This window comes from Triplophysa dalaica, chromosome 21 (genome assembly GCF_015846415.1).
Source record: "Triplophysa dalaica isolate WHDGS20190420 chromosome 21, ASM1584641v1, whole genome shotgun sequence".
Taxonomy (NCBI): domain Eukaryota; kingdom Metazoa; phylum Chordata; class Actinopteri; order Cypriniformes; family Nemacheilidae; genus Triplophysa; species Triplophysa dalaica.
This window is the reverse complement of record NC_079562.1, coordinates 16,353,166-16,369,691: the sequence shown is the minus strand read 5'-3', so window position 1 is coordinate 16,369,691 and position 16,526 is coordinate 16,353,166. Positions and strand designations below refer to the sequence as shown.

Genomic DNA, 16,526 nt, shown 5'->3' with positions numbered 1-16,526 from the left:
GCGGGTTGTCACTGAAACTTTTGAATACAGTCTATACTCGATTCTCATTTCTGCACCTAAATATAATCATATCACAATTGCCCAGAACAAAAACACAACCTATTGACCCTATAAAATAACATGCTGTCAAGATACATTGATCCGAATTGAATTTATTTTCATTTATCAATGTCAGCCTCTGTAAGGTCTGTTTTCTGTAGTCCAAATGATGTTTAATCTTCTAGGATATTCTTTGCACTTTCAGCTGCCAAATCCAAAATGAATTTAACCCATCTCAATGCTTGTGTCTTATCCTCTGAAATCTGCCTTTGTAACCCCAGCTTGCATTTAATGTTCAAGCCATTGTTTCAGTCCCATTATACATGAACCATGCTCACACATAATCATTTATCTTGTTTGGGAACTGGAAAAGGGGTTAGATGGTTCTTCTGGTATACTATTTAGGCTCAAAGCTAACGTCTCACTTTCTCCTGTTTGGACTATACATAAAAAATTTGCAATATGAGCCAATTCGTTAAGCCTGCGTAGAGCTCAGGGCTTAAAAGCTTACGGTACAGTGCAAAAAAGTTTAGAGCCTGACCTGTGATCTGACACTTCCAGACTTCTCCAAGAGAGAAAGCCACTATGGCATTATAGGACAAGAGGGTTAGTATTATAATGACTATACTATCATTTTTGGATGAACTATCCCCTAAGGCCTAAGTGCGCAGTGGGTGATCAAAAGTTAAAAGAAGAGTTCACCCCAAAAATGAAAATTTAGTCTTTATTTACTCAACCTTTGACACATTTTGACAAATCACTGACATGTCTTTCCAGACCTGTATGACTTTATTTCTTAAGCAGAACACTAAAGAAGATGTTTTTGAGGACTGTGAAGACATATTTTACAAGGACTGTCGATAACAAAACAACATTGACCCCTATTGACTTCCATGGCATGGACACAAAAACGACATTTTTCAAAAATATCTTTCAATATATGAAATTTATATGCAGAAAGGACATGTTGGTAATGGCGTGTGACTGAGGATGCAAACACAGGCAAACATTGTGTCCTAGTTCCAGTGAGAGAATGACAGCTGCCAGAGCTAACAGACAGGAAGGGGGAGGAGACACTGGAAGGGGCCGTGACCAGCCAGTGAGCTAATATCCAAAGCCCACCCTACCCCCACCCCCTGCATTACACTCCCGAGGGAAAGAAACAGGAGAAATTAGGCTGATAGAAAGTCAACAGCTGCAACTCTCAAACACTTCAGCCACAACCTCTCGGTTCCCATCCAGCCATGCACCTGGATTACTCTCCAAAGACCAGATAGACAGACTCATTGTAATTACATGATTCATTTTGTCTGAGATTTTGTTTGCATCGCGGAAAAAGCTCACACTACATGCATTGATTTTAATCTGATTAATGCACACCGACACAGCCATGGATGAGCTCACATAGGCTACCCAAATACAAAATCAGCTTCAGCATAAAGTAGTTTTCTACAAACCTGAAATATCTTTCTCTTGCACATTTACATATACGTAGGCATCTTGTTTGTTATTGAGTGATCTTCATGATTAAATCAGGATCTGATCATTTTTCCAGTGCACAATAAATCCAGGAAGGAAGAAAATGTATTGCTTTTTGATAACATGAAAAATCTTTTTCAACATTGATGCAGGAGCAAGTCAAAAAAAGCTCAAAAGAGGATTGTGAATTTAAGAAACCAATCACATTAATGGCATTTATGAAGATTTCATATTGAATCACAACTATAGGAGATGCTACTGTGACTTTATTACACAGATAAACAAACAACGGATTCTAAAATGTTTCACGTCCTATTCATTACTATAATTTTATGTATGGAAGACTGATCCTTTTCTTTTCCAAAACAGAAAGACTAAACACAGCTACACAGCTAACCTTCATTGCAAACTAAACAATACAATAAAAAACAAACAAACAATTACATACTTTTTCTGTACAAAATGTATGGTGCTCTCTTAAAGAATCTGCTCTACAAAATTATATTTAAACATTATAAAACATTTGGCCATATACAAAACCCTCATTGTATAGATTTGTATAATTTTGTGCAGTTTCTGTTTCTGACATTATGATCACTGTATTTTGAAACAAGTTCTCCATTCCTGAAGTCTATTAATATGAAGGAACAGCAAAAAGAAAAATGTTTTAACTGCGCTCAATAACTATGAAATGAGTAGAAATCTGAGAAACAAAACTTCACAATTTTGTATTTTTCCATAATGCATCATTTCAAAACAAAACACAATTTCCTCAACCTCTTTCTCATTTTATGACACACACACATATATTGTAACATTATTGCGGCCATAATTGATTATGTTCAATAAATTAAGTTGATTGGTAAGTTGAGAGCCCTCTTCGATTTGTTTTCCTCGCCCATCATTATTCAAACTGTTCACCAATCACAACATATTCATGATATCTCACTCGTCTCTTGACCACAGATTATGTGTATGTGGGTTTATATCCAACAAGACATCAATCAAAGTGTTATAATCATCTGAGATGCTCTGTAATCTCATTGTACAAAAGAAGACTCAGGTTTGACATCAGTAGTGAAGTGTGGAGTTCAGGGTAGATATAAAATGATCAACCATCATTAATGCCTGGAGTTTCATTTTGAGGAAAGTTCCAAACTTCTTTTCGTGTTCCAGTGTTCAATATTTCCTAAGCCCCTGATGAGAAAGATTCCCAAAGATACTCTATGGTGTAACTTCTGTTTTCGGCAATAGACTTTGGGGCCCATGCAAATGTCCCAGGCATTTTAAGTACCAAGAACCCTTAGATTACTGAATTTATCAAGTCCATGAAAGTTAAACAGTGTCGCATCAGAAACGTATGTGCTTAGACAAAAAGTGAAATTTGTATGTGACTGGAAACAAACTTGACCACAAAGTTACAGAGACAGCGGTAAACATGCTCATTGACCTAGATATGTGGAAATGATAACAACGTCAAGTGACAGAACAAGGTGGAATCAGCAAATGGACAGAAACCGATTTGACGTAAAACAAATTGAAAGATACATATGCTGTAGTTGTAGAACTCACTATAAATTTTCAAACTCTTACTAGATTTTTTTAAGTGCAGCTGAAATTTGTATTTGAAAAAGGAAGACCTACATACATTGCCCTGAAAGTCCTCAATGATTGTCATGTTGAGATTAGTTTTTATATAAAAAAGTTAATTAACTGCCACATTTTATACAAAATGTCTTGTTCAGTGCTAGACCCAAACGGCTGTATTATAGTCAAACAAGGGATTGACTTTGTCAACAGGATCTGTTAGACTGTCAATATTTAGTTCAAGAAACTGACCCCTCTCTTCTGTCGGCTGAGGACATGACTGTACCTTTCCCATTTGTCCTACTGTCCAGAATGGTAAGTAAAAGCCACCCCGACACTTTGTCGCCTTCTTGGGTCTCTTGAAGAGTTCCGTCTCTGGGTTGTGATCTGGTGACATCCAGCCGGGCTTCTCCTTCAGCAGTTTATCCCGATCGGGTCGAACGCCACGCAAGAACTTCTTAAAGATGTTGGTGGTCAACGAGAACCTTTGACAGAGCTCTTGGGAGCGAGTGAGTCTGAGCGGGTGGGCTGGAGAATCGGGTCTGTTGAGATCCTTTTCAAGTTCGGGAAGATCCAACCAGTTGCCCACCAAGTCAGCGAAGATGTTGTCTCCGAGCACAAGAGGCTGGCGATTGCGACTTTGACTCATGAGAGAGGACGTCCAATCACTAGAATCATCCATACTGTCCTCGCCGTATTTACTGTCAAGTGACGGTCCCTCGCGAGACAAGCTATGTAGGATCCCCGGTAGGTCTACTTCATTGGCTGGAGGTGCCTGTTGTTTTGGTACTGATAAATCCTGCTGGTTGCTGGTGTATGGTACGGGTAATTGGCCCAACTTTGGACCACAGTACTCCACTTGTGGGGCTGTGTAACCTGAGATCCGTCTAGGCAGCAGTGTGCTCTCACTTTCCAGGCTGGACGACGAGGACGAAGTCCCCAAGCGGTTGCATTGGGGATGCTGGGATGGGTCCTGATCTTCTAAAATGAAGGTCCTGATAGACTGGGGTGTCTGGTTGTCTAGATTAGGGATGGTGCTGGAACTTTGTACAGCTCCTTGAGTCAAACATACAGTATTTCCTGAGATATCTAGTTGCTCAAGGGCAGTTTGAACCTGAAGAAGTTTCAGTTCTTGCAGAGCTCCCATCATACTGTTCATCTGAGCATGTAGTCCATCACCGGCATCCTTCATGGAAAGCTGAAAGCACAAGAAAATACATTTCAGTAAGCATTACAGGACCAAAAACAGAAGATATAGGGCAAGGGAACAGCAAAGGATCACTGTTGTGTAGGGATTTGGTTCTCAAATCTTTGAGGCCCAAGTAACACCTTAACTGGTACTATTGGAGACCTGTAAAAGGACTAGGTTTGGGTATTGTTAGACATAGCGATTGCAATTCCAGTTAACGATCCCTATCTTAGTTTTTGATGTATTGCAAAAAACATGAAAACTACAAACTTTATTGTGGACCTCAGAGCAGTGTAGCATTACATTAACATTTCTCCTGTTTGTCTACATTTACATTTATTGACTTGACACTATAGATTTGGACTAGAAGTACTTTTTTTGGTCCTGTTACTTTCTTGATACCAACATCCTTAACCTGATTGATGCTTTATAGGTCCAGTGTATGAGCGGCTCAGTCCACCTCTCCCTTTCGAAGCTCTTCGGTGGCTTACACAGGACTAAGATGCCACCACGTTTCACTTCTTTATCTAAAGAGATTACATATTCATGAAACGCGGTCTTTAGAGCAGTGTGTCCGTTTAGGGCTACTGTAGAAACAACATGGTGAATTTCATGCAAGTAGGTCTATGTAGATAGAAATAACTCATTCTGAGGTTATAAAAACATAACGCTTCATAATGTAATGTCTTTATACACCACTAAAAATGTATTTATGTATTTTATATTGCATTTCTGTCAATAGATCTTCCAAAAAATGACACATTGAACCTTTGAAGGCGCAGCTCTGGATTTACAGTGGCGACTAGTGTTGTATTTAAAATTTGCAACGAATCGCTGCAATGGAGCAGTTTTGAGCGTCATTGTTTATCTGGATCTGTTTAAATATTGTACTATTCCAGATACTGGACAGAGAATGAGCGAGAGCGTGTTGGCGCTAAAACTGTAGAGAGAGCACGTTTTACTCCCTTACACTTACATTTAATTCACAGGTCACATGCATTCCGAACCGTAAAGTATGATCCGTACAGATCACGGATCATCTGTGATCTGTTTCACCACTATACCACAGGGGAAAGGAAACGCGTGTTGTAGAGTTGTTTGTCCATTTATGGCATCTGTACAAAACATGGCGGCGAATTCAATGTATGTAGGCCCGCTCTATATGTAGATATACAAATCTTATTCTAAGGTCTTACAAACATAACGGTTCATTGTGTAAGGTCTTTAGATACTCCTAAAAACTCTGTAATGTTCCTTAAAACCAGGGGTCTCCAACCTTTTTGTACTACTTGAAGATATAACATCATCTAGGGGGCTATTTGTTGATAAAATACTTTCAAACTTGAAACATGTCATGCATTATTTTGAGGGTCACAGGACCAAATTCTTTTTTCTTTCATATATTTTTGCACTTGAATATATAAAAGCTTAGAACACGTGCTAATAACATTTCATGGTGATTTAGCACTTGGCTGATCCATATAGTCACAGATTCATCAACTGCCCTGAGCATTATTGTTGATCCCTTTGTTTGGCGGGCACCGTACAGAGTTCATGCGGCTACCAGGTGCCCGCGGGCACCACGTTGGAGACCACTGCTTTAAACTGATATTCTGATAAACTGATAAACATCTTGCATTACGCCATTTTGTCACTCCTCACATATTTGGGTTTCTTTCCACATTGTGTTGTACACTTGCCCTTGATAAAGACCCCAACCACCTACATGGTACATGCATTCACAGAAATGTTCTATAGCAACACATCACAAATTATGGAAAAGTCATTTATATAAATGAATAAAATAAGTCGATTTCTCAGTGTCTCATAAAGTAAGAGCTGGGGGCTCCATATGGCCTGCGTCTCAGGGTGGAATGCACTCTTGGCAGCTGTGTACCGAGCCTCTCGCATTCCCACATGACACTGAAAGCTGTAGTCATGTAACTTCACCGTTTCCCCTTCTGGTGTAACAGTCCCAGAAGAACAATAACCCTGACTCTTGCCCAGACATGTACTGTACACTGGCACAAACTGCTGGATGCCATTTTGTTAAAGGATGCATTTAAACTTCTCAAGTTCTGTGTAATTAAAACTGGCTGTTTATCAATTCTGTCTCAGATGATTTTTCAAAACTTCTCTCATGATAAACGTAAATAAACAAAAATAAGAAAATAAATGTGAGCAGCATAGCTTAGATATTATCCGCTTATAATATTGTTGAAAAAAAAACGAAATGAAATGTTTGCAGACTCTGAATTTTAAATGCACACTGTGCAGAACGAAGCTTAGAGACCCAATTTATGATTTTAGTTTTATATAATAATTTCTGTCAAAACCTACACAATAGGTAACAATCAATTTGTCATGTACAGATTTACAAATGATATCATTACTAATGCATCATCTGTCCTCATAACCACATTAACATTAAGAGCTATAGTCTTACCTGGCATCATCTTTCACGGAGGGGTTTCCCTGCCCTTTGCAACCCGAGTGCCTCTCTTCTCTCACTCCTCTCACCTTTCAAAAGGCATGCCCGCCACCCCATATTTAACTCTCTGCCAATGAGAGACCCACTGAACCCCTGGCACCCAATCAGACGGGACTAGACTTTAATCCCTAACAGAGGGGCCGCTTTATTCAAGCGTGATTGATTGTCAAAGAACGGGCGAGAGTTATAACAGCAGGGAGGGGCCGCTGCCATATGTTTATATGACAACGTTTCACTTACACTGGATATCATTTTGGGATTCTTTGATAAGCCACATGACAAGTGCACTGTTCTTACTCCACATATGCTGGATATTGTATAGCTCAAAATTAAATAAGCTGGTGCCAAACTTTAAAAGCACCCAGAACAAAAGTACCACGTAAGCATCATAAGAGTTCGTCTGCTTCGGCATTTGACAAATACATTTTATTCAATATTGAAAGTGTTTTGATGGCTGAGAAAGGGAGCAAAATAAAGGTGCCAATGGTGTTTGGCCCTCAGTGAAACTGCAATTGTTAAACAAGTTGCAATTGTGACAAAGACTGCAAACTCTCAGATATGGTCTCCTTCCACAGAAGCAATACCAACATATGCAAAATCATGAGAGTCAATAAACAATGACAGAACTTTATTTTTGGATGAGCTGTTCCATTAATTACATCCATCTGGTTGTCCATTTCCAGCTTGTCTTTAATGTTACATGAACAGTATGTATAGTATAGTCATTTGGGATAATGGGACATCTTTATGAGCCGTGCACCGCGACATCATTACCATTTGCTTAGAAAGTCCCGAGGGTATTAACACATGAACTGTTTCAGTCTGCCATAACACCTCCAACAGGCTTTTAGAACGATTGCTCTTCAATAATTTAATGATTTTTGTCTGCTGCTCATGGAGGTTTGAGTTAAACCTTATTTTAGATTTTGAAATGCTTTCTAACCTGGATATTCTTAAGAGTAATAGTTTTCAGGTTTTAACTTGCTCTATTATAAGACTCAAACTGTTATTTCAACTTCATTAGCTTTCCGAAACCTAACATTACACTTATCAAAAAGAATATGTGTTGACTGAAAAGTTTCTTCAACGCATTCAATAAAAGACCATCTCATTCTCTAACAATCAGTATATTAAAGAAAATCACTACTCATGAATGGCAGGTGTCTATGACAGAAATTTAAAGCGAAGAATTTCAGATTTTGTTGACATGTTGCATCATCTAACAATATCTGGGTCGAACCCTCTAACCTAGCTCAGATACTATATTATAAAATAAAAGCAAAAACCAAAGCTTGCATTTTTGTATTGCCTGTAATTACATAGTAGGCAAAAGTATGGTATTGACCGAACGTGATGTCCAACTTTGGAAAATTGCTTTTTTTAAATCATGTATAATATTAAAGATTTATTAGAAGTTTTTTATACATGTTGTGTGGTTGTGTTTGGAGTATAAACTGAATCCCAGATTTGAGAATAATTTAGGGAGGCATGCACGAGTCATGACCCAAGAGAACGCCTGCACTTTATAATTACAAGAGAGGATCAATAAATATTAAAAACTTCAGTACATGTATGATTTTTTTCCTGTCAGCTCTCAGTTTTTCCATATTCCCTGATATACTGTAGTTTCCAATTTTCGCGAAATAATTTAGCTTAATAAACATCTAAAAGCCCATTTAGTACCATGGACCTCATATGTTTAATTAAACCTGAGGTGGAATTAACAGCAAATATTATGCAAATATGTCATCTGGACATCATTTATGGCCACTAGGCTTTATATTGTTCTGAACATTATCATAATGATGCTTATATTGCTTAGCCTGTTATTGCTTATATTACTAAAGCCTATTACCGCAATTTTACCACAAAATATCAAACAATAATTGGCAGTACCACCACAGACTCCTGGCTTAGATAGTTGCATCCGTGTTTACCGTCATACAGGGCCTTAACCACAGCCACGTTCTACACCCTCAGGGTGTTTGCTTTTCACAGCTCATGTGCTTCAGTGTTCTGAGAAAATCAGACTTAAAGTGTTAATATATGGACTGAACACTTCATTAAACTCCAAACAGGCCTCGAAAAGCACACTAACTGAGCTCTGAATGTTAGCCAGTGGCTAGGAAAATGCATCATAGCAGGTTTACAAGAAACACACATGTACCAGCAAATGGGTACAGTGTTTAGGGACAGCGTTTTTTCATTATTTACTCACCCTGACGTCATTTCAAAACCGTGTATTCATATCTATTATGTTGGACAGAAACTTTATAAAAAATTGTTTATGAAGTCTTTCGGAACTCATACTAAAGCTTTGTGTGTTTACAAAAAAATTGTGGATCATATATATTTTTTGCCCTAAAAAGACTTTATTTATTTATTATTTTTCCCTTCACGATTATGTTTGGAAAAAAGAAATCTAGGGATTGTCGTAGGTTTAATATTGTAGTCACCTAGTTAGCAGTCCTTCATACAGTAAATAAATAATTGTAATTTCTACATTAGAAGACATTTGAAGAAATAGAATAAAAATAGTCTCTTTTTTTCATCTAAATGAATAAAAAGTACTCAATAAAAAACATATCTTATCTGTAAATATACATACCTGAAATGGGCTCAACTGATGAATTATTTACTTGAACAAATATGTATCTGGCATTTTAAATAGACCTCTTGGAACTTAACTTGAATACATGTGATATACAGGATATAATTATGCTCTCAATAGGTACATTTGATGACATTTTCTTTAATCTGCTCTGTTTGTATTGACCCTTCCTTAAGAAGTAACGCCTTATATCCTGTTGACACGCAACATTTCAAAATAAAGTCCCACAGATGCACCACAGACAGAGAAAGTCTTGTGTGCAGATGTGCTTGATTTCTGTTCGCTAACATCTGATTTAAATACCAGCAATACAAATGTTTGCAAACACAATACAATGCAGACATTATAGTACACATGCATATGCATGAATGCAAATAAAAATGCCTTTCATCAGGTCTTAAAGACCCACTTGTAGATACACAAACACCTGCAGATCTCAAAACATCCAAACAACTTTGGCCAATAAGACCATTTATAAGAGACACTGTGGGGTCACAGTCCTGTAGCCTAGAATAGACCCTTTCAAGAAGTGGATTCTGGGAACAGGAAGTGATGCAGCAGAGATTGTCAAACTTTGTAACTAGTGCATTTCATTCCCAGCACTGCCATTAAATATGAATGCAGTGCTGTGTAGTGCAGGAGTAGTAATGTGATCTAGGATACAGAGAGTGGCCTGTATGTGTGTGTCAGTTCAGAGGTTTACAGATGAGACCTTGACATAGTGAGTCGCTCTAATTGACAGTTTCCTGTCAGGGCACTTGGATTTCTCCATGGGTGTGTACTGCTCCGCTGACCGGCCTGATACACAGATGTGTAAACCTGAAAATACAGTGGAAAAATTGACAATCACCCAGCCAGAAATAGGCAACATGCCTTGCCAAAAGGCTCAGTGAATATGGAAGCATTGGCACAGGTGCATTTCTGTGTTCAACACAGACAGTTGGGGTCTCAAGACACAAGTTGAACATTCAAACATTCAATTTTGTCGGAATGAATGTGCTTGCCACACACTTTCATTGCCATGAAATGTTTTACCATTTCGCACCATTCTGTGGTTAGTCTAAAAATAATTTATGTTCAGTTGCCCAATTAACAGGCAAAACCATTTTTGTAATGTGTATCCATACCTCATTTAGGGTTTTTCTCAGGAAAAATGAATATATGTGCAGTAAATTTGATCACTTGACATCATATAATTAAATTACAATTGTTAGTCAATTATAGTTAAAATATTGCAATGCTCCACAGACATCACTTGAAAACCTATTAGATGATGCATATAAACCTGCTTTCTCATACAATGCCCCATATAACCATCAAACTGCCGAAAACCTTCAAACGAAATCAATTTACAACCATTTACATGCGGATAAGATAAAGGCGTTTCCTTTTGACCCAGATAGATGATATCACATGCAGGCGACACTGAGTTCTATAAAGGTACTTGTGGCAGATTTTACATTATAGAGTAAAATACGATTCTATCATTTAGAATATGTTTTATTTGTTAACTTTATTAACCTGCCTATTGCCTACATCACTTTTACCACATCATTTTGTCACTAAAACACGTCAGGTTGCAGAGCATTAGCCTGGCATGTAATGTAATTATTCTACATGTGAGCTCATATGTGTTGGATTTATTTAAATGTAGGACACTTAACTCTATATTACGAACATTAAAATATATTCCTCAATCCAAAATCGTTCAAAAAAGCTCAGCAAATCTCAGCAACCAAAGTAAGTACTCGTTCCTTTTTAATCTGTCTGTTCTCTATCTGTGGATTCATTTGGATGCAAATCTGCCAGATAAGCTTCACACCAAAATAGAAAGAGCAACTGATCTGTCCAAAACCAAGCACAACAGTTGCTTTCAAATCACTTTCGTATGAGTTTGGACAGGGAATCAGCAATCTGCAACACTGATGAACGCCATCAGCACTACGATCACCCGCGTCAGCCCTGCAGCTGCCACCAGGGCCCGGGCCAATTTTAGCCGAGGGGAAGGAAGGGCTGACTCAAGAATGAGCTCTGCTCTATTCTTCTGCTCGAATAGAACAAACGTACAGCTTCTCAAAAACCTCCACCTCTCAATTGTTTCTTTAAACCTAGCTGGACTTCACATTAAAGCGTTAAAATGATAGTATACCCAAAAATGAAAACTCTGTCATCATTTAAGCACCCTGTTGTCATTTCAAACCTGTATGACTTTATTTCTTCAGCAAAACACAAAAGATGTTTTGAAGAATGTTGTTAACTGGCCCCCATTCACTTGCATTGTTTTTGTGTCCATACAGTAGAAGTGAATGGGTGAATGCTGTTCGGTGACCAACTTTCTTCGAAATATCTTCTTGAAATATCTATCTATTGAATCTTTTAGGACAACTCATGTATTTTTTTAGAAGCTGTACGTTTGTTCTATTAGAGAAGAAGAACAACCAGAAGGTAATGGAGGCAAGTTAATATTCACAATATTATGTATATGGTCATAGCCGAAGAGCACAAAAAACTCCAGTGCCATGTTAATATTTGAAATATAAAAGCATACTGTAGCTCAGTGGTAAGAGCATTGCGTTAACAGCACAAGGTTGTGGGTTCGATCCCAGGGGATTGCAAATACCTAACTATAAATGTATAGGTTAATACAGTAGCTTTGGATAAAAGTGTCTGCCAAATGCATAAATGTAAATGTAATCCATCAAAATTTAGCAGTTCCTTAAATAGCCAGAGAAGAGCCCGGGACACCTTGTGTTGAGCTGAGAGCCGTGTCTGGAGGCCTGAGGCTAAAGCCGCTACCTCCTGTTTGAAGATTGATCCAGAAAATGTTAAAAAGTGTTTACTGCTTTCAGAAAGAATCCTTTAAATCACAGCCAAAGGATTCGTCACACAGTCTTTTAATCGGCAATTCCTTCCTGACAACCACATCAGTTCAAAGTTCACCCTTTTTCATGACCTCTCAATGCCACACACACACAGAATGACCCTTCTGACCCCCAGTCGAGTTCACACTTGTGTCTGGCTGACAATATTCAATTAACACCTCATTACAGTTGGCGTCTTGGCAGGTGAATGTATCTTTCTAGACATCAGCATTATGTAATATGCTTATAGGTGTAAGAATGCAGTGATTGGGAAGCATCAATCTGGCAATAAAATCCTATACATCATAATGATGGAATACATTTCAGTTTTACAACTGTTGTTACAACTTCTCTAGACCTTCTTCCAGAACTTCAATCAACTTCCGATGTGGATGCATTTGCTTGTCCCCCCATCTAATGTTGGCTTTTAGTATATTTACTCTCTTTTTTTGGAATAATTACACATTGTGACCAAACGTAAATCTTATGAAGCATTGCATTACTTAGCAATAGGGTTCCTTTGGTAGGTAATATTTACAGCTCACCTAACTAAACATTTTAGGCCAAATTAGTACAATCATTTCAAGTGGTCACATCTTGAGGAATCAAATATTGGAATACAATCTTATCAGCAAAAGAGATCAGACAACAAAACTATGGCACAAAACACTAAACTATATTATAAGTGGACTTCAGAAAAGAAAAGAAAATAATAAAAAGAAAGTATGTTCTTCCACTCTAATATCATAAAAATGGTCCAACCATAGTGCTTAAATTTGACTTTATTTAATAGACCTTTTTTTGCGTGTTTCAATTAAATCCCTTTGCCCAAATGGCAGCAGACAGGCATGTGGTGTCTCTGGCACAGACTCCAGATCTAAAGCCACACAGACAGTCTGTGCTGAACAGGGGGTTGTGTGTTCTCTTCTATTTACATATGTGACCATGCGCGAGATTCACATAAACCCCTGTCTGTGTAAGCACACTGGGGTTCAACAGTCATGTCACACCATGGCTCATCCGCAGTCCCCTGATCTCAGGCCATTTGACAGACGTGTGGCTAATTTGGCTCTCCAGAAGCCCCGGACACCTTGTGTTGAGCTGAGAGCCGTGTCTGGAGGCCTGAGGCTAAAGCCGCTACCTCCTGTTTGAAGATTGATCCAGAAAATGTTAAAAAGTGTTTACTGCTTTCAGAAAGATTCCTTTAAATCACAGCCAAAGGATTCGTCACACAGTCTTTTAATCGGCAATTCCTTCCTGACAACTGGGGGAAATTGTCTATTTATTCATAATTTTGTGAGCAAATTTACATAGAAACAATGAGAAAGGAATTGTGGGATACCATGTAATATTATGCATATTTGCAGTAAACTTGATACGACATGTAATGAAGCTCAACATGTCAGACGTGTTTCATAACTTCTGTATATTAAATCAACGTTCAAGCCAAGTATGCAAACAAATTCCTTGTGAAAGGATTTGTTATACTTTTAAAGATCTCAGATACATCATAGGTCTTTGTAGAACCGCCAAGAACTCACAAATCCAATGTAAAATGAGAAGATCAAAGCCAACAGTCAGCAGAAATCACACCTGCACATACCAACAATCTGAGGACACAGAAAACCTGTGGGATCTGCACATGTCAGCTTTGAAGCAATGCATGAAAGGTCACACTTCCTGAAAACAACGAAGCCCATAAGAAAGAAAGATCACAAATCGGATATCTAACATCTCGGTTACTTCTTTAAGACATCCGTGAGATTAAAGGAGAGCAAATTTTTGATACTTTTGTCTCAGATGTTTTCCTGAGCTCCCGAAATTTCACAAATGTCTCCACAGAGTTTCAAAAGAGATCTCACCAAGTCACCAACTGAGCTCAGATTTGTCAAGTCTGCAATCAAAAGTCAATGTTATTGAAGGTCTCAAAATGAACTCAAACATTTCTCATCAAATTTACACAAATCCAGATTATTTAATCTCTACGCTCATTTACACCTCCATACTTTGTATATATTTACACAATTGTCTTGTTTGTTTCTGTTACATTGATACATAAATTAAACACCACTGAGAACTCAATCAAATTTCCTGAGCTATGAAAGAGCAACATCTGGGCAATAACACTGGCAAGTGATGTGACTCTCAGGGACCTGAGAGACTAAAGAGATACATGGATGTCTATAAAGTCCTGATTAAATTAATGGGTTATTGTAATCATATTTCAGGTTTTCTTAGCAATTGAAACTAAAAGTATGAAGCATAACATGAATAGAAATCAGTATAAGTAAATCTTTATGGCTTTACATTTATAAATTGTAAACATCTGAAACGAGGCACACTCGATTAATCATTGAAAACCCCAATGATTTTTTTAAAACATTTTAAAGATTTTAAAATTGACTGAAATGAATAAACCTATGCAAACATTTACGATCTGTATCATTAATAATAACTGAAAAATCTCCATAATTACCCAGATCGATCAACAATAATAAAAAGCCTGCCGACCCACGGTTACTGATCCTTCAAAAACACGCGCTGCATGGATCAAAATGTGGATGTGTTGATACAGAATACATACCAGTTCTTGTTTTAACTTCCTCAGACACGTGTCCATGTTTCTGCGAGATCGATCCATGTCTGCAGTCTAGATGCGATTGCATGCGAAAATAGATCCGATTTCAGACGATAGTTTTTTCCGTTTCTTCGTTTATGGCTTTCATCCTTGGAGATGCGCGCTGAAGTGTCTGATCTTCAGCTGAGAGCGAGTCAAAATAAACCCGCGCAGCGCCACCTTAAGAACAGATTCATCAAAAAGTTATCTGAGCAAACAGTCATTCAGATTGATTTAAATAATATCTATGGTCATCTTTGTTCCGTCGATGTCCTGGCTGCGCGTCCTCTGTGCGCTCTCCATGCGCTTTACAGGCTCATCAAATAACACAGACGCGCAGTCAGCAAACAGCAGTTTCGATTTATGACTCTGAACGATGGGCATGTTTGGGGAGTCGTGTAGCTGTGCTCAAGCACATTGTCTGTTGATGATACGATGAGGTTCATTGCATAGTTGAATTAGAAATAATTATTGTTAAATGATTAGGCTACGTGAGGACACTTCTTAATAATAACAGTCGCCCGTGTGAATGAGTTACGCAAACTATAAACTAAACACTGTATGGAAAAAAAATCAAAACATGTAGTACTACAGTTCCCATACAAAACGATATACTGTATGCTGTGGTCCAACCGTGGTCACCTATTTAATTTTCCTCCAACTTGCAAAAATAAAAGTTATATGCCATTAAGTGACTTTTTATTGAAAAAAGAAACATTATTCATGGTGGAAGAAGGTACAGACTATAAAAAGAGAAGGCAAAAATTGTTCTTTTAAAAATCCTTGACTAAATTTCTTAGATGAACCAACAATGGCTGTTCTTATAGCATTTTTTTTTGAGGAATAATCCAGTCCAACTCAGTCCAAGTGGCTCACTCTATCCTTCCCTTTCGACGCACTACAGTGGCTGACACAGAACTAATATGTCGTCACATTATGTATATTACATTTCTGTCAATAAATAGACATTGGACCTTTAAATTAAAAAGACAAATTAAGGCTTAAGGAAATGAAAGAAATTTCCAGCATCAGCCTTAATATCAAGATGTTTATATAGGCCTATAGGATATTTTATTTCCGTTCAATGTATAAAGAACTTGCTGTTGAAATTTAGTTTTCAGGGTAAATGTTTGACTTGTTAGGGATAAAAATCCTATTCATATATGAGAGATCATCAAGTGTCATTTGAACCAGAGAAACATTATTATATTTACCCTCATATCATTGGTATCACATTTTCTACATTGTGTTCATAATAGATTTCTATCAACGTCTTACAGGTCGAATCGAGTCACAATACACCAGAAATCAAACTTCCCTTGCATTTAAATGTTGATTTTCAGGATAAATGCTAAATTTTTTGTCCTTCAAGAACACATATACAAAATCCCCAGCAACTGTTTGTTGACCTGATTTCATTCAAATCATTTCCAGTCTTAGCACATCCTGGTATATGCCTGATGAGCAGAAGAGAGCAGATAGGGTTCAGATTCAGCCTCCTAAAGCTAAAAGTAAGACATGAATAAACCATGTGCAGAACAGTGCCTAGCACTTTGGGGAGATGGAGAGAAAGCGCTTCTGATGGCTGGCATTACTCTGCCTACACTCCTGTTGTCAAGTTATTTTAAGAGCTTTTTTTATAAAAATTTGGG

At 37.8% G+C, this 16,526-nt stretch overlaps 1 protein-coding gene across 2 annotated transcripts; it reads right to left on the bottom strand.

The window, feature by feature from the left end:
• Nucleotides 1-1,838: 1,838 nt before the first annotated feature.
• LOC130410444 (PAK4-inhibitor INKA2-like) lies at nt 1,839-15,162 on the bottom strand. Of its 2 annotated transcripts, none has more exons than XM_056735116.1 (2): nt 14,842-15,162; nt 1,839-4,303 (listed from the first exon to the last, which is right to left on the bottom strand). In XM_056735116.1, the coding sequence occupies exons 1-2, from the start codon at nt 14,896-14,898 to the stop codon at nt 3,266-3,268; spliced, it is 1,095 nt and encodes a 364-aa protein (XP_056591094.1). In that variant the 5' UTR covers nt 14,899-15,162; the 3' UTR covers nt 1,839-3,265. The 2 variants fall into 2 exon arrangements, with proteins under 2 accessions (XP_056591094.1, XP_056591095.1); XM_056735117.1 differs by lacking the exon at nt 14,842-15,162 and adding an exon at nt 14,734-14,818.
• Nucleotides 15,163-16,526: the final 1,364 nt, after the last annotated feature.